At 42.7% G+C, this 19430-nt stretch overlaps 1 protein-coding gene across 4 annotated transcripts in view; it reads left to right on the top strand.

Annotated features, from left to right (window-relative positions):
- heatr1 (HEAT repeat containing 1) overlaps positions 1-19430 on the top strand; it is a 115223-nt gene that overhangs the window by 27652 nt on the left and 68141 nt on the right. For all 4 annotated transcript variants that reach the window (XM_070889298.1, XM_070889297.1, XM_070889300.1 and 1 more), the window contains 8 exons: positions 554-642; positions 1751-1962; positions 8391-8512; positions 10571-10765; positions 15911-16094; positions 17120-17268; positions 18165-18357; positions 18463-18635. In XM_070889298.1, the coding sequence (XP_070745399.1) occupies positions 554-642; positions 1751-1962; positions 8391-8512; positions 10571-10765; positions 15911-16094; positions 17120-17268; positions 18165-18357; positions 18463-18635 (1317 nt within the window). The remainder of the gene's footprint in view (positions 1-553; positions 643-1750; positions 1963-8390; positions 8513-10570; positions 10766-15910; positions 16095-17119; positions 17269-18164; positions 18358-18462; positions 18636-19430) is intronic.

Here is a 19430-nt window from a genome sequence, read left to right as displayed (position 1 = left end):
AGATTTCATTTTATCTCAAACTTGAATGAGAATAACAAACAAGTCAGTTGTATTTCACTTTTTTGTCTGTCTGTCTCCATAAAGAACTTGTTTCACAACATCGGCATTCCTCAAAGCACTTTACAACCAACAGATTAACTAATATCTTGCATCTAGTGCACATCTGCCATACAGCAGGTGGCACAGTTCAAAGTGTTGCACTTTGTTAGAGATGCAAAATAATCTTTTGACCCCGTAGTCTAAAATTTACAAGCAGCTACAATTTGCCTTTTTAAGACTACTTCCCTCGGGGAGGAGTCCATGAGCAGTGGCCTTAAAGAGAGACACAGTTTGATCGTAGCAGCTCAACATCACAACCATGCTCCAGATGACAGGCCATCCACAAACAATCCCATGGGAGACCTGGTGTGGTTGAAAGTTGATGAGCATTGATTCACACTGGCAGCTATAGTGAGTTGCTGTCCAATGTATCTTATGGTAGAGCTAAGCTTTTGCTTAATAGAGTGATAAATATTACTGCTAAATTTTTGACTTCATTCTCTTCCTTTTGTAGGCTTACTCTGGACACCTTGGTCAAGAAGAGACTGTTTTTTGTCTTTTGTCGCTGTTTCAACGAGTGGACCTTTCTGAGAATGGGCATTGGTGGGTGTAATTTTAAGGACGGGACTGCACTGTATAATTAACGTAGATAATTAAAATATTAAAAAGCAGAGTTCTGACAGATTTCGGTAGGCATTCCATCCCTCTCTTTCCCCCCCCCCCCACCGCCCATCACCACAACCAATATCTTCAGAAGGATGTCTTCTAAATGAGTACATTTCAACAGGTACTGGCTACCATTAAGAACATCGTCCAAGTGGTCATTCTAATACGTCAGTTTTGCCTGAGGATATCCAAGCCATGCCTGATCCCGTCCTCATCACTGGCGCATATTTTTCAGCATGTCACAATATGTCAGGAACTGAAACACTAGCCATAGCCCATTCTCCTGCACCACGTCTACTGCTGCACTAGCTGACATAGCCAGTGATCAAACTAAGGCTTTTCTAATCTGTATTTGTGAATGCGATGTTTTGTGATTGTATAGAGTGAGCATAATAAACTTATGTCAGAGCTACAAACTGGAAATTGTTAAATTTGGGGGGCAGAAGCAGTCGCAAGCCTTCAACTGGGCACCAAATACCGTGGAGTAGTGCCATAGTATTTGGTGCAGTGGATGAACAGAATCATAATTTCACAAAGAATTGTATGTTGTACAATAGCACCACTCACTGGAAGAAGAAAGCATTGCATCAACAATTGTTGTTTGCTATAAAAAAACATCTGGTACCAAGGAAACATATTACTGTGTGCAGCCCACACTGCGATATGTGCGCGCTCGGTCTGTGCAGCAGAGCTGGTTTCCAGTCGTCTTGGTTAACTCTTGCCACTGGACCAAGACCGAGCTCTGTCAAGCCCGTGTGGTGGCTGGTGTACAACGGCCACCACACGTTAAAAAATTTCACGCACAGACATTTTCCACCCTTTAACATGTAGTTCGGGACCGGGAATATCAGGTCCTTCATCGAAACACTTGTGAACTCATCTCTTTTTGATGTGGAAGCAAGTCATCCTCGATACGAGACACCACCTAAGAAAAAGATATATATATATATATATATAATATGTCTTTTACTGTGTGTCTCACATTTGTGTGCGTTTGGGTTTCTTAAATATTTGCAGCATGTCACATTTTCTGTTGTGTTCCTAGGCATGTTGTTCTTGAAGAAGCAATTACATTTTTAATCAGAGGAGGATTGTGTAATGGGAATGAAGCACTGACTAATCATTTATGGATGGAACTATTGCCCTTCATGGTCCTGATCAACCAAGCCAAAGCATCAGCTGAGCAGAAAATGACAATCTTTATTGCTAATTCAGGTCTCTGCTCCATGATTCCATTGCTCCATGGCTGGCCAGCAGGTAAAAGGTCTTTGCTTGGGGTACTATTGCATGCCTCAAGCAGTTAATAACTGTGTCTTCAATTTGGTGTACATTTTGAAAATATGATATCTTTAAAATATATTTTGCTCTGCGCTGGGGTAAGATTGGGAAAAGGAAGTCTTACATTTATAAGAACAGAAGAAATAGGAGCAGGAGTAGGCCATATGGCCCCTCGAGCCTGCTCCGCCATTTAAAACGATCGTGGCTGATCCAATCATGGACTCAGGTCCACTTCCCTGCCTGTTCCCCATAACCCCTTATTCCTTTATCAGTTAAGAAACTGTTTATCTCGTCTTAAATTTATTCAATGACCCAGCTTCCACAGCTCTCTGAGGCAGCGAATTTCACAGATTTACAACCCTCTGAGAGAAGAAATTCCTCCTCATCTCAGTTTTAAATGGGCGGCCCCTTATTCTATTATGCCTCTTAGTTCTAGTCTCCCCTATCAATGGAAACATCCTCTCTGCATCCACCTTGTCAAGCCACCTCATATAATCTTGTATGTTTCGATAAGATCAGCTCTCCAATGAGTTCCAATGAGTAGAGGCCCAACCTACTCAACCTTTCCTCATAAGTCAACCCCCTCATCCCCGGAATCAACCCAGTGAACCTTCTCTGAACTACCTCCAAAGCAAGTATATCCTTTCTTAAATATGGAAACCAAAACTGCACGCAGTATTCCAGGTGTGGCCTCACCAATACCCTGTATAACTGTAGCAAGACTTCCCTGTTTTTATACTCCCCTTTGCAATAAAGACCAAGATTCCATTGGCCTTCCTGATCTCTTGCTGTACCTGCGTACTATCCTTTTGTGTTTCATGCACCAAGATCCCCAGGTCCCGCTGTACTGCAGCATTTTGCAATTTTTCTCCATTTAAATAATAACTTATTCTTTGATTTTTTTTTCTGCCAAAATGCATAACCTCGCACTTTCCAACATTATACTCCATCTGCCAAATTTTTGGGAATATAGCTCCTTTCACGACCACCGGAATTCTCAAAGTGCTTTACAGCCAATGAAGTACTTTTGGAATGTAGTCACTGTTGTAGGACTCCGTCCCATTATTTAATGGACAGAACGTTAATGCACTTGAGGCACTCTTTTTTTTTTTTATATGACTTTTGAAATGCTGAGGAAAAAAATTGGTGAGGCTGAATATTGATCATTGTCAGGTGTATTTTGTTATATGGCTGTTGACAGCTCTTGACAGGATCCGGCCTCATTCATGGGCTTACCAACTCTCCTACACTGCAGTTGGCAAGAGTCTTGTGCAGGAAATCATGATTTCCCGTCTGCACTATGCCAATTAATCCAGGCTCCATTGTGTATTCCTTCGTTTGAGCACCATGGAGACAAAATAGTCATAGGCGGTCCCTCAAACGAGGATGACTTGCTTCCACGAGAGTTCACAGATGTTTCAATGAAGGACCCGATGTTCCAGTGCTGAACTCCAGTTGAGCGGGTGGAAGATGCCTGTGTGTGAATTTTTTTTAACATGTGGTGACCCTTACACATCAGCTCGGCCTTTATGCAGCAGCAAGGATTAACCAGGATGACTGGAGACCTGCTCTGCTGCACGGACCTAGTGCGCGCGCACATTGCAGTGTGGACGGTCTGTGGGCCCTCTGCTCTTCTGGGTCCTGTACCCTCATTCGCCGCATCTCCGCCATGATGTTCCAGGGCTTGGCCTCCAGCTGTATTTACAACTCTGACCTGTGGTGGTGTTCTCACACAGGTCGGGGCAGCCCATGATGTTCCAGGGCCTGGCGCTCCAGCTCTATTTATAGTCCCGACCTGCGATGGTGTTCTCACACAGGTCGGGGTGGCCCACTGCATCAGTGAAAGATCCCAATTAAAACTATAGGGACTGATTAGATTTAATTGGGGCTTTCATCAATGCTGTGGATTCTGAGTTAGCTCCTTAGCATTCTTTAGTAAGGGAACAGGGAACATAAAATAAAATGTGAGAAGGACTTGCAATATAATTTTTTAAAATAAAATTAAAAGTAATGGGAAAATGAGCTGAAGGGAAGAAAATAAACAAGGCAGTGTATGAGAAAAAAAGTACGGTAAAGGGGAAGAAATGGGTGGGGGAACAACTAAGACTAAAATATTCATTCCCCTGCACTGCATTGAAGCAGCAATGGCTTTGTTACACATTAGTACAAAGGGAAGTTATATGTTCCCTGCCTGCTCACATGAGCTTTGGAAGGCAGAGATCCGCGCACGTACTCGAACACTGTTCATACTCTGACATACACAATGAGTGTTGCTGATCAATCACCCTGCAAACCACCAATGATTTTTAATCCACAGAAAGTTGTTGAGGCCAATTCACTAAATATATTCAAAAAGGAGTTAGATGTAGTCCTTACTACTAGGGGGATCAAGGGGTATGGTGAGAAAGCAGGAATGGGGTACTGAAGTTGCATGTTCAGCCATGAACTCATTGAATGGCGGTGCAGGCTTGAAGGGCCGAATGGCCTACTCCTGCACCTATTTTCTATGTTTCTATGATTTGACAATACTCCGTTATTTTCAATGTTAACATTTTTTGGCATAACTTTGTTCAAAATATTCCCTATTTTTCTTTGGAAGAAAATGACAAATGTCATATTTCTTTGATATTTTATTATATTGTCAGCAGAGTCCTCCACAAGGCCATTCCGATGATATTGCTGACAACCAACCTGTTAGTGGTATCACCTATCGGGCATTGCATAGAGGGAGGCCCTAATTGAGGGTCTCCATGGGGCAATAAAACCAATATTTAGTCTGTCAAGCCCTGTAAGAATTTTGTATGTTTCAATGAGATCACTTCTCATTCTTCTAAACTCTAGAAAATAATGGCCTAGTCTACTCAATCTCTCCTCATCCCCCCCCCGCCCCTCCCCCATCCCAGGAATCAGTCTGGTGAACCTTCGTTGCAGTCCCTCAATGGCGAATATATCCTTCCTTGGGTAAGGAGACCAAAACTGTACACAACACTCCAGGTGTGGTCTCACCAGGGCTCTATATAATTGCAATAAGATGCCTTTACTCTTATACTCAAATCCTCTTGTAATAAAGGCTAACATACCATTTGCTTTTCTAATTGCTTGCTGTACCTGCATGTTAACTTTCAGTGATTCGTGTACAAGGACACCCAGGTCCCTCTGAAGACCAACATTTCCCAACCTTTCACCATTTAAAAAATACTTTGCTTTTCTATTTTTCCTACCAAAGTGGATAACTTCATATTCCTCCATATAATATTCCATTTGCCATGCTCTTGCCCACTCACTTAGCCTGTCTATATCCCCTTGAAGCCTCTTTGCATCCTCCTCACAACTTACATTCCCACCTAAATTTGTATCATTAGCAGACTTGGATATATTACATTTGGTCCCCTCATTCAAATCATTGATATAGATTGGGAATAGCTGGAGCCCAAGCACCAATTCTTGCGGTATTCCACTAGTTACAACCTGTCAACCCGAAAGTGACTCGTTTATTCCTACTCTCTGTTTTCTGTTCATTAACCAATGCTCAATCCATGCTGGTATATTACCCCCAATCCCATGAGCCCTAATTTTGTTTAATAACCTCTTGTGTGGCACTTTATTGAATGCCTTCTGAAAATCCAAATACACCACATCCACTGGTCTATTCTGCTGGTTACAACCTCAAAAAAACTCCAACAGATGCATCAAACATGATTTCTTTCATAAATCCGTATTGACTCTGCCCTATTATTATTTTCTAAGTTTCCACGTATTTAATAGATTCTAGCATTTTTCCTAATACTGATGTCAGGCTAACTGGTCTGCACTTCCCCGTTTCTCTCTCACTCCTTTCTTAAATAGTGAGGTTGCATTTGCTACCTTCCAATCCACAGGAACTGTTCTAGAATCTATCGAATTTTGGAAGATGACAACCAATGCATCCACTATCTCTTTTGCCAGCTCTTTCAAAACCCTAGAATGTTGGCCATCAGGTCCAGGGGATTTATCAGTATTTCAGTCCCATTCATTTTTTTATTAATACTGATATCTTTCAGTCCCTCATTCTCGCTGGACCCTTGGTTTTCCGCTATTTCCAGGAAGTTTTTTGCGTCTTCTTCCATGAAGACAGGCGCACAGTATTTGTTTAATTTCTGTGCCATTTCCTTATTCCTTGGGAGCTTGCTTGCTACCGTGTTTCCTACATTACAACGGTGACTACATTCCAAAAGTACTTCATTGGCTGTAAAGCACTGAGATGTCCGGTGGTCGTGAAAGGTGTTACATAAATCCAAGTCTTTTTTCCCCATTATAATTTCTCCTGTCTTAGCATGTAAGGGACCCACATTTACTTTCCAGAATCTTTTCCTTTTTACATACCTCTCGAAGCTTTTCCAGTCTGTTTATATGTCACTCGCTAGTTTACGCTCATTCTATTTTCCCTTTCTTCATCAATTTCTTGGTCCTCCTTTGCTGAATTCTAACATCCTCCCAATCCTTAGACTTACTACTCTTTTTGGCAACATTATAATCCTCTCCCTTTGATCTAATACTATTTTTAACTTCTCTTGTTAGCCACAATTTGACCACTTTTCCTGTGGGGTTTTTGTGCCTTAAAGGAATGTATATTTGTTGTAAATTATGTATTAATATTTTAAATGTTAGCCATTGATTGTCTATCGTCGCACCTTTTAATGTAGTTAGCCAACCCGCCCCTCATATCTACGTAGTTTGCTTTGTTTAGATTTAGGATTTAATAAATCACTTTCAGATTCTATCATAATATGGTCACTCTTCCCTAAAGGCTCCTTTACTACAAGGTTATTAATTAACCCTTTTTCATTGCACATACTCGATCTAAAATATCCTGTTCACTTACTGGTTCCTTAACATACTGGTCTAGAAAACTATCTTGTATACATTCCATGAATTTGTCCTTCACACTATTATTACAAAGTTGGTTTGCCCAATTTATATGTAGATTAAAATCCCCCATAATTACTGTATTACCCTTGTTACATGTACCACTAATTTCCTGATTTATGCTCTGCCCTACATTACAACTACTGTTTGGGAGCCTAAAAACAACTCCTACCAATGTGTTCTGCACTTTGATGTTTCTTAGCTCCACATATTCACTTGGGGGAGTGGTACAGGAGTGAGGAGCTAAAGTACTAGTAGAAAGATAATTTTATTAAATATATGTCAGATTGAATTGCATTTGTTTTATGTGCACTGTTACAAATTTGAGACAACTTTGGGTATCTTCTTGTGTACAGTACTGTCAGTTGCTTCCTTAAGCCACTTGAATGCCTGCTTTTTATGAAAGTTGACGCACACTGCCCTATATCGACTTGTGCAATAACAGGACTCAGGAGTGCAACAATCGAACTCCTTTATTATCCGACCTAGATTTCAATGATTGCTCATGATTTTAAAGATCTGTGGGCTGGATTTTCCTTTTAAATCGCCCCCACCCGATCCTTAGCGGTGTTCCGGCGGTTGCGTCTTTTTCAACCGCCGGAATGCAGCTGGTGCGTGCTCCCGCAGTTTTCGGATGCTCCATGCCGGCAGCGGCGAAGCAGTGCGGGAGCGAAGTGCAGCGGGCGGTGTGTGGCGGAGGAGGACTATCGACTCGGGAATTTTCGGCTCCTAAGTTGTGCGCATGCGCGCGCGGCTGTCACACTTCCCCCCCCCCCCCCCCCCCGGGAGAGGCAAGAGACTGTCGGCCTGCGATCCTGTGTGGGGTGGGGGGGAGGAGAGAGTGAGATTGCTGTGGGGGGGAGGAAGACTGGGGGGTGGGGGGGGGAGCGGGGGAGGAGAGACCTGGGGCTGAGAAAGACTAAAGGAGTAACTAAGGCTTAGACCATTTATATTATTGCCTTACACTAGAAAATACTACAATCCATTTAAAAAATACATTAAACTATGGAGAACTATAAAGATCTGTGTAATATCAAACAAACCTGTCAGATCTGTGTCCATTCCGCCCACTTAAGATCCAGTAAGGCCTGCTTTTTCAGTATTAAGGTCCGGTGGTAAACAGATCTTAAATGCTGAAACCTCCATTTTGGGTGGTAATATAGGGACAGACATTATCGAACATCGCCCGGCAGTAATGACACTGGAATTTACAGCTGGGCGATATCTGGGCGGTAAATAGGCGATTTGAGAGGAAACGTGTGTTTATGGGTGGTAAATGGATGATTTGAAAGGCAACTCTGGCCCATTGTATGGTGTATATGCATTTAAATAGCACTCGTAGAGCACGCTGCATATACTGATTATACACAAGCGGAATTACTGATTTGCAAAATTCTTTTTGCGCTGTTGTTCAATTAAGAGCAAATTGTTCCCACTTATGTTATTACAAGTACCATGTTCTCTGCTTGAAGCTAGCTTTACAGATCTTGTTTTCTTCACAGCACTCGAAACAGTTATTAGCAGCTGTAAATCAGAAGAAGTTGTGGGTGAAGCAAATCAGAAATTGATCCAGCTTCTGGTGAATAACTTGTGTTTGATGGAGCCTCCTGTTAGGGCTCAAACAGTAAGTGAAACATTTTAAGAAAATTAAACATTATTGTTGAAACTAATTCTAAATCACCCCCACCTCGCCCTCCTGGAGAATTTAAGAGCAAATTGGCAGAAATATTTGAGCGAGTGAACCATTTTCAGGATTAGCCAGATGAAGTACAGTGTCTTTTCCAGTCTTGTACTCTCCCATGTTTCCTTGGTGCCAAGTGGCCATTGCTTATGAGTGCTTTGATGGAGAGTATTGGCAGACTGTTTGATTTTCGCCAAGTCAGCAGGGACCAGGGATCAAACCTGGAATCTTCCTTGTCTGTATGGCCTATCTGCTATTGTGGAACTCTTGTTTGAAACAATTACTATTACACCAGTTAGCTCTTACGCATTGCTCATGGACACATTTTTTTAAGTCCATCCTCTCTGTAACTGATCCACTGCCTTTTCTCATTTTTTGGCTTTTTCTTCCACTTTTTTCTCTCTTTGCTTTTATTTTCTGTCTCTTGCTCTTTCTCATTGCCTCTTGCATGGTTTCTCACTGTCTCTCGCGCACACTTTCTCCATCTATCTCTTGTTCTCACTCTTTCTCTGTATATCTTGTCTTCTCGCTCATCTCTTTTTCTCTAAATCTGCCACTCTGTATGCCTCTGACACACTTCCTCTTTCCACTTGTCTCTCAGTCTCCTTTGTCCTTTAATCTCCAGCGGAGATCTGCAGCCAAATTCAGGGCTATAGCAGTAGTCATACCAACAACTTGGTCTCTCCCTGGCAGGACAGATGGGGCATGTGACATCTTGTTGAGTTAAGGTAAACATCCTAATCCCAAGATATGTCCCCATCCTCCCAGGCCATTCCTGATTTCTTACAGGCCTCCAGTGAGCAAGCAGGAGGTCTTGGACAGGGAGGTAGGCCAGGGCTGAAAGGAACAAGCGGGGAGGACGGGAGTGGGCGAGTGCGACAGCTGCACTTAATGGAAAATAAAGTAAATAAATATTAATGAGCAGGCTTCAGCATATTCAGTGGCTGAGCCTTGGGAGGGAAAAAGTTAACTCTAGAGATGGAAATTAAATAAATATCGTAAAAATTAAATGTATTAAGTGACACAACTTGGAAAAATTATGTTCAATGGAACCTGAAGGATTAAATACACTGAATGGAATTATTAAATAAATATAAATACTAACAGCAGAGATTGGAAATGCTTGTGAAAGATTCAGACTCCAGGAATGGATGAGCCTTACAACTACTGCAAAGGAGAAATTATAAGTGAAGTAGTAATTAAATTATGTTCAAATCGAAATTTATGGTTAAACTGTAATCCGGGGTATTCTATGATTGGGCAGCGAGGAAGAGAGAATATTTGTGAGACTGATTACTGCTTAAAAATGTTCACTTAAAATGAGCGCCGGTTTCCTTTACAAAACACAAAGACTGGGTATCAGCTTTTGGGATCACTGAACTAAACAATTTCTCCTGTTTTATTGCCAACTTTAGCATATTTGTAACTGGTCGAACTTCACTTTTAGAATGTTTTTTTAAGTATAACAATGATGCATAAACAACTGCTTAGAGGAAACATAGAAAATAGGTGCAGGAGTAGGCCATTCTGCCCTTCGAGCCTGCACCGCCATTCAACAAGATCATGGCTGATCACCCACCCCAGCACCTCCCCCTCCACACCCCCCTGACCGCCCCCCCCCCCCAGCCGCAAGGACCACATCCAACTCCCTCTCGAACACATCCAATGAACTGGCATCAACAACTCTCCGCGGCAGGGAACCCCACAGGCCAACAACTCCCCGAGTGAAGAAGTCTCTTCCCAATCCCAGCCCCAAACAGCCCATCCCCATCCCAAGAGCATGCCACCCTCCGCCTCCGGATCCACCCAACACCGGGAACATTCCCCCCGCACCCAAGGAAGGGGCAAAGGTGATTGATTCAGTTATGATACAATTTCATGATATTGAAATTAAGTTTTACGGCAGTGGGTGGGAACATAAAGGGGGCCCTCACAGTGAGCAGCATAAAATACTGTCAGTGTTGCTAAGAAGTGTGACTGTATTCATTGCTTTGTTTGCAGATGGGAAATCTCGTGCAAGTCATTGGAAAAGAGCGCTCAAACCTGGAACAGAAGCTGATCTCCAATATACTAAGTTTTGCTTTAGTTCAGGCCTTGGAGAAACTGTCTGAAGTAGATGGTTTGAACATTGCTTTGCAAGTGTACGATATTCTGGAGAAAAAACTGAAGAAACTAGTTGCAAAAAGTTCAGATGTGGTAAGAATCTTTAACTCTTTTGAGGACTGTAGCAACTTTTCAGAATCAAAATCAAAGGACGGCAGTATTTTTAGTTTATTCCTAGAATTTTACAACCCAAGAAGCATTGGCCTAGAGACTGCGGTTGGAGACGTAACTCAGGAGTACGCCTCCGACCCGCGAAACAATTACAAAAGTACCTCCTGGCGCCCAGGCTGCGTAGAGTTGAGGTCACGGCTCTCAAGGCAAAGGGCAACGTAATGGTCCACAGATCGCAGGGACTCGGGCGGTTTGAAAGTGTACCTGGAATCATGTGGGCCCTGTACTCCAATGACAAAGGAGCATTCCATTTCAGTCATTTACGAAGGGAATCGCCTAATGATATACAGTGGAATTCCCGAATCTAATTATACAATGTACAAAATTGCAATTTTATTCATAAGTTCCTTCATTGCACCAACCTCAATAAAAAAAACACGTTCATTTTTGATCATTTTAAACATTATTAAGACTGTAATCTGGGCTGATATTTGCATAAACTAATTTAATCAAGTGTATGTGCATAATTTAGAATATAAAAATGGTTAATTTAAGGCTTAGATGGCCCTTTACGCTGATGCAAGCCGGCCCCACACCTGCTTGATTCTATCATAAGACTTATATGGGCAATTGCTGAACAAATGGCCCAACTCTGCGCCAGCGTTTGCTTTTTCGGACCCCCTGCAGGTGTCCTGTCAGCGTGTACGTTGACATGCTGCAAGTTCCGGATTTTGCGCATGCGGAAATCCGGAGCATGCGGGGGCATTTCTTCACAGACACTGCAATTTCAGAGCCATTATTTATTTTTTTGCTAGTTTCTCTCTTTCTCCTCCTGAAGATTTTCACCAGGAATTTCCTCTGTGGTTTTCCCAATCGGCCGCCATAAATTTGGTGGTGGAAACCCCATTCATGCAGTTTATCTGGGATTGCTGCCATTCGTTATGGAGGCTAATTGTGAGAACCCCCAAATAAATTCCCGTTCCAGTATAGTGGACATACACCCTCTGGTATTCATCCAAGTTCCCATTCCTCATGAGTGAGCTTTGACACTGCTGAGTGACAGAGAATATTCGACAAGGAAATTGACCTCCTCTTGTTCCTATATCAGCAGCATATTCCACCATGGAAGACATCATAAGCTGGTTCTTGTCCTTGTCCGACACCCATACACATGCACTTTCTAACATGGGCCACTAGATAGGGATTAAGGAGTGGGAAATATGTTTGGATTTTCCCCTTGCCAGCTTGTAGCACGACCATTGCCACCTTGGCTGATATCTGTTAACTCAGCATGGCCAGAAATCAAAGCTGGGACATCTGGTTTTTATCGCTCAGTTACAAGCCTTTCCATTCTGACCACCCGCAAGAATTTTAAAAGGTACTTTTATAATTCTACCTTTCTGCCTTCAAATTATTCCTTTATTTTCTCTCGTGCGTGCAGTAAAGGTACGATTAAACTGATTTAAGTGTCGATAACTTGCGTTACTGTCTTTTAGCAGGTGCCCATACTTTGGAAGTTAACCCCTTTCTTTGTACCTTTTTTTTTAAAAAGACACCTTTTCCAATCCTTGTCTGGTAGGTTGTTTCCTGTGTTTTTTTGCTTTGCAATTTCCTTGGTATCCAGGTGTTGATAACCAAATAGTTTGGACATCCATTCGTTAAGGGAACCACTGTCGCGAACTAAGTAATTTAAGTGATATGTTTTTAAATCATTGTTTTTTCACCTATTGTCCTTGAGACTTGTCCTGCCCTTTCATGAATCATCTCCAATCAACTTAGCAGGCACCCATGCCTTCACGGGATGAGCTTTGAAACCAACAGTGGTGGACGAGGCTCGTCCAGGGTAACTTCTTCTGATACTTGTTTTTTCCTCATATCATCAGAGCTCAGTGATTCAACAAATGGGGAATCCTAAGTGTACTCCATTTATGACATGATATTTTCCCAACCGGCATAATGTCTTTTTTAAGTTTTAATATATCCACATTTACAGAATTGTTCTCTATACTTCTGTATTCATCCCATTCAGCTGTTAAATATTGTAGCGGGCACACACGTTCATCATCATAGGCAGTCCCTCGGAACCGAGGAAGACTTGCTTCCACTCTAAAAATGAGTTCTTAGGTGACTGAACAGTCCAATACGAGAACCACAGTCCCTGTCGCAGGTGGGACAGACAGTCGTTGAGGGAAAGGGTGGGTGGGACTGGTTTGCCGCATGCTCTTTCCGTTGCCTCCGCCTGGTTTCTGCATGCTCTCTGTGATCAGACTCAAGGTGCTCAGCGCCCTTCCAGATGCACTTCCTCCACTTAGGGCGCTCTTTGGCCAGGGACTCCCAGGTGTCGGCAGGGATGCTGCACTTTATCAAGGAGACTTTGAGGGTGTCCTTGAAACATTTCCTCTGCCCACCTTTGACTCGTTTGCCATGAAGGAGTACCAAGTGGAGCGCTTGCTTTGGGAGTCTCGTGTCAGGCATGGAAAACTGTGGCCTGCCCAGCGGAGCTGATCGAGTGTGGTCAGTGCTCCAATGCTGGGAATGTTGGCCTGGTTGAGGACACTAATGTTGGTGCGTCTGTCCTCCCAGGGGATTTGCAGGATCTTGCGGAGACATCATTAGTGGTATTTCTCCAGCAACTTGAGGTGTTTGTTGGACATGGTCCATGTCTCTGAGCCATACAGGAGGGCAGGTATTACTGCAGCCCTGTAGACCATGAGCTTGGTGGCAGTTTTGAGGGCCTGGTCTTTGAACACTCTTTTCCACAGGCAGCCGAAGGCTGCACTGGAGGCGGAGTTGAATCTCGTCGTCAATGTCTGCCTTAGTTGATAGGCTCCCAAGGTATGGGAAATGGTCCACATGGTCCTGGGCAGCGCCGTGGATCTTGATGACTGGGGGACAGGTTGGTGGAGGACCTTTGTCTTACGGATGTTTAGTGTAAGGCCGAAGCTTTCGTACGCCTCTGAACATGTTGACTATGACTTGGAGTTCAGCCTCTCGGTGTCGTCCGTGTACTGTAGCTCGACGACCGAGGTTGGGGTGGTCTTGGATCTGGCCTGGAGACGACGAAGGTTGAACAGCTTCCCACTGGTTCTGTAGTTTAGTTCCACTCCAGCGAGGAGATTGTTGAGTGTGAGGTGGAGCATGGCAGCGAGGAAGATTGAGAAGAGGGTTGGCGCGATGATGAAGCCCTGTTTGACCCCGGTCCGGATGTGGATTGGGTCTGTAATGGATTTGTGGTAAGGATCACGGCCTGCATGTCGTCGTCGAGCAGGCGGAGGATGGTGATGAACATGTGGGGGCAGCTGAAACGGAGGAGGATAGACCCTCGCGGTTGACAGTGTCAAAGGCCTTTGTCAGGTCAAAGAAGGCCATGTATAAGGGTTGGTGCTGTTCCCTGCATTTTTCTTGCAGCTGTTGCGCTGTAAAAATCATGTCCGTTGTACCCCATAGGGGACGAAATCCGCACTGTGACTCCGGGAGGAGCTCCTCAGCCACAGAAGGCAGTTGAGGACTCGAGCAACGACTTTCCCAGTGGCTGATGACAGGGAGATTCCTCTAGTTGCCGCAGTCGGACTTGTCCCCTTTTTTTTTAAAGATGATCACGATCACTGCATCTCTTGAGATCTCCTGGCATGCTCTACTTCCTCTAGATGAGAGATGAGGTCATGCATTCGCGCCAACAGTGCCTCTCCGCCATACTTCAGTGCCTCAGCGGGGATTTCATCCGCTCCCATAGCCTTGTTCTTCAGCTGTCTTACGGCTTTTTCTGCCTTGTACAGGGCTAGGGTTTCACTGAGGCGGTGGCGGGTAGCATGGTGCGGGATGGAGTCGAGGACACTCGAGTCAAACGCAGAGTCTCGGTTGAGAAGATCTTCGAAGTGCTCCTTCCAGCGGGCCCTGACTGCCTCGGTGTCCTTGATGAGTGATTCCCCATTCTTGGCCAGCAGTGGGGTGGGGCCTTCGGTATTTGGGCTGCAGGTGACCTTGACTGGGTGAAGAATCCTCGCACATTATGGCTGTCGGCCAGTTGCTGTATCTCCTGTGCTTTTTCCATCCACCATCGTTTTTTAGGTCCTGAGTTTTTTGTTTGACCTCGGCCGAAAGCCGTCTGTAATGCTGCCTTGCACACACATTACACTTTTATTAAGTAAATATATTTACACTTTGTACACTTCATCACAAATTTAAACTAAATGATTCAAATAGATTTTTAGACCAAAAGCTAATTGCCTACCAGTCTTGCTAGCAAATTTGATCTGACCCATTCAAAGAAAGAAAGACATGGATTTATATAGTGCCTTTCATGACCACCAGACGTCTCAAAGTGTTTTGCAGCCAATGAAGTACTTTTGGGATGTCGTCACTGTTGTGATGTGAGAAATACGGCAGCCAACTTGCACACGGCAAACTCCCACAAACAGCACTATGATAGTGACCCGAAAATCCTTTTTTTGCTATGGTGATTGAGGGATAAATATTGGCCTGGGCACTGGGGATAACTCCCTTGCTCCTCTTCAAAATAGTGCCATAGGATCTTTTGCGCCCGCCTGAAGAGCAAACGTGGCCTCAGTTTAACATCTCATCCGAAAGGCAGCACCTCCGACAGTGCAACACTCTTTCAGTATCAGTTAACCCGACTTTATTCTCTATTTACTCTACAACATATACATTGGCTTGGCATCTACTGTGAGCATTCCTAAGTGTTAAGCAATTGTGAACATAAACCACATCTTGTGTTTATTTCTGTTGTAACAATATAATAATACAAAATTATGATAAAAATGAAATGGAAATGGGGAGGAGAATCTGTTGTGCTATCAAATCCTGCTTGTGTAAATGGAGCAATAGAGTCAGACGAGGACAATAACGAACAAGACTTGTGCTCTTTCAATGGAATATAGACCAAGAACTGAGCACACTGCTTTTAAAATTGAAAGATCGGTATTCATTGTTCCCTCAAGATGGAACCATGAAATTCCAAAGGAAAAATTGAAGATTTGACCCCCCCCCCCACCCCTTCCCTTAGCCCCAAAACACACCCCACATAAAAATATTCCCACACTTCATGAAAAATTAGTTTGCTGAATGTTTAGGTATGAATCTAATCACTCTCCCCATTCAACATTGCAGATGTTTTCTCAAAGGTGGCATCTTTGGTCTGTTGAAGGGAATGTGGTACCAGCAGAGCTACTTACTGAATATGTGGAGAATGTGAGGATTGGCAATGCTGGAAGTACAGAAACTGGATTTATTCTCATTTTGTTGCTAAAGAACTTTATTGTTGCTTTCAAACCTCCCGAGTCACTGTTGAAAGGTGAGGATATTGTCTATTGATAATTTGAGCATTAGTGTGACCCACGTATATTCACACTTTGGAACAGAGATGATTTGCTGCTGCTATTAATATATTTTTTTTAAATGCAAGAGAATAAAAGGCATCAATTGGAAGTAATGTAACCAAAATCAAGTACTCAATATTTGTTTTCTTGGAGATAAAATGCAGATAATTTTTTCTTTAGTCAATTGTTCTTGAGCATGGCTGATGTTTAAACATTGTTAACTCCATCTGACAGAATGTACTGCGACTAACTTTTTTTAAAGGGCTGTTTATGCGAGCATTTTGTTTGTAAATGCAAGAAAGGTGGGTATGTCCTCTGCTTAATAGAATTGCACATGTTCACTGGTTAGCAATCTGTGTTGACATTAGCTTATAAGGGCACTTGCCATGAAATACTTTGACTGTGACTTGTTTGAGCATATTTGAGCAAATTCTATAGAGGATGACTGTTGTACCTTATCTGGAGTGCTGTTCTAGCCATTTCCACGCAGCTAGATCCCAGAATCAGTATCGAGACCTGTCACTTGTCAGCACATTGCCCAGGTTTTGCTATAGGCTGGCATGGGCTGCTTTGTTATGAGAGAAGTCACAAATGGAGCTGTACATTATAGAATGGTCAGTGACAACCAACTGCTTACCTTATGATCGAAGGAAAGTCATTGTTGAAGTACCTGAAGATGGTTGGGCCAAAGACTCTGCCTGTAATTATTATTGGCCTCTGATAACCCCTGCCATCTTCCTTTGTGTCATGTATGACTCCAGCCACTGGAGGGTTTCCCATTGACATCAGTTTTGCTGGGGCTCCTTGGTGCCAAACTTGGTCCAATGTTGCTTTGATGTCAAGCTAGTTACTCTCATCTTGCCTCGTGGTCATTTTTCTGGTGCTGCACCACACATTGGCAGATTTAATTGAATTACATTTCACATGTTCTGAAAGGTTGAGATAATCACTCGGCTACTAGACCCAGTTTGTGTTTTATTATTACTGTACAACCTTTCAGATCAGACTTGGTGGAACCCTGAATGTTTGGATGGACAAAGCTGTGATTATCTTCATCTTCTCATTGATGTGTTTGACCTTATTGTTTGCGGTGCTGGTGAAGGAAGCCTTGCATGGAACTTTAGGAAACTCGTGCAGCTTCTGATTAAGGTGAGTGGCTATTTAATCCGTGGTATCAGTTTAACTACTGAGATGGAGATGGGGAACACTGCAAGAGAACACAAAAACTGGTGGGTAAAAGCAATTATTAATGCAATATTTTCTACAGGATTGATCTGATGACATTACTCTTGTAGTTCCAATTCAAACATTGAGATAAAGCATTTTGGGATGGCTCTCATAATAAAAGTTTATACAGCTGCTTACTTCTGGTTTCCTTTTTCTACAATTTCTCTCGTTCTAACTCCACTAACTACATACTCTCATTTTCATTTTACTAATCAAAAAAATTGGAGTTAAGAGCCAGTTCAGGTGGGAACTTTGGATTCTGTATTTCTCTGAACTGAACATTCAATTTGATTTGTGCGAAGTGTCTTGCACTGAATGGAGTTACCTACTGTGCATTTACTCGTGTGTAGAGCCACTGTATTCTCAATGATCCTCATCTAACTAATTATGTTAGAAGAACAACTGAAGATATTGAATAAATTGCCATTTGCATCGGAAGACAAAACGTTTTAAAATTTCCCATGTGATAAATTTGTGTACTTTATTTTTCATGTACTATATGTTATGAATAATAAAATACACAAATTTACTGACCGCCTGAAATCCTAACATGGAAAAAGCTTTGGTCAAGTGCCAGCAAGTTAAAAGATAACTTGTTTTTTCAATCCAAACGCAGGGTGAATAATTGAATTCCAATGCACATAACCACTTCCAGCATAAAGACACTGTCCGTGTTTGAGGTTTTTTTGGTAGATCATAAAACTCATCACCAGTAGCATAAAAAAGCTAATTTAAAGTAAATGTATGTATTGTACTGATAAAATATGGTTTTGTAACTATCCTTTTCATTTGCTAATTGATGAATATTAATATTTCAGACCCACTTGCATGATTCCAGTCGTCTCTTCAAATTCTTGTCACTTTTGTGGAGCTACAATTGTAATCTTAACAACCAGTTGAACCGTACAATAAGTGCTGTACTGCAGACTCGAGCCCTTTACTTCGGACACGCACTACTCGCATCGCAGTCTACAGGGAAGATAAGTCAGATTGCATCTCCATCGTTGCCAGGTATGGTCTATCTAACACGTGTTTACTCCACTAAATTGGTTAAATATATTATTTAATTTTAAAACTGTGATGGCACTTTGTTAATAAATTGTGATTCGCTTTCAGTGGTGGTCTCCTTAGTCATCAGTTTGGGCAATCCTGTGAGAGAGGTGCGCCGGGGAGCTATTGCCTGTCTGCAGACGTTAACAGAAGTACAAGAGTCTGTCTTTCATGTGGTCATTGATAAGCTTGTCCATTTGGCAGAAGAGATTATTGCAGATCCCACCCATTTAAGTCAGGTAAGAAAGGAGACCAGGACTGTTCTATTTTTCTGTTAATTTTGTGCAATTTTGGGGGGTAATTTCATTTGGATGCAGTAGTTTTCATAATATCACTGTTTCCTCATTTAGTTTTAATTTGGTGTGATGCACTGACCTAAAGGGTGACCCATGCAGAACATGACCCATGAGAACAGGAGTCGGCCGTTTAGCCACTTGAGCCTGTTCCGCCATTCAGTGAGATCATAGGAACTCGCCCTTTTTTGGTGTGGAAGCAAGTCATCCTCGTTTCAAGGAACGGCCTATGATGATGGGATGGGGCTGATCTGTGACCTAACTCCAACTGCCTGCATTTGCCCCATATCCCCTTAATACCTATGGTTGACAAAATCTATTAATCTTCGATTTAACTGCCAGTTGCGGAAGAGAGTTCCAAACTTCTACTACCGTTTGCGTGTAGAGAAGTGTTTCCTGACTTCACTCCTGAAAGGTCTGGCTTTAATTTTTAGGCTATGTCCTTGACTTCCCAATCAATGGAAATTATTTTTCTCTACCCTATTAGTTCCTCTTAATATCTTGAAAACTTTGATCAAGTCACCCCATAACCTTGGAAATTCCAGGGAATACAACCCTAGTTTGTGTAATCTGTCCTCATAATTTAACCCTTGGCGTCTGAGTATCATTCTAGTAAATCTACACTGCACTCTCTCCATTATATCCTGCCTAAGGTGTGGTGCTCAGAACTGCTCACAGTAGTCCAGCTGTGGTCCAACTAGGGCTTTGTACAGCTGTAGCGTAACTTCTTTCCTCTATCTA

This window comes from Pristiophorus japonicus, chromosome 9 (assembly GCF_044704955.1).
Source record: "Pristiophorus japonicus isolate sPriJap1 chromosome 9, sPriJap1.hap1, whole genome shotgun sequence".
NCBI lineage: Eukaryota > Metazoa > Chordata > Chondrichthyes > Pristiophoridae > Pristiophorus > Pristiophorus japonicus.
This window is presented reverse-complemented; position numbering and strand designations above follow the sequence as displayed.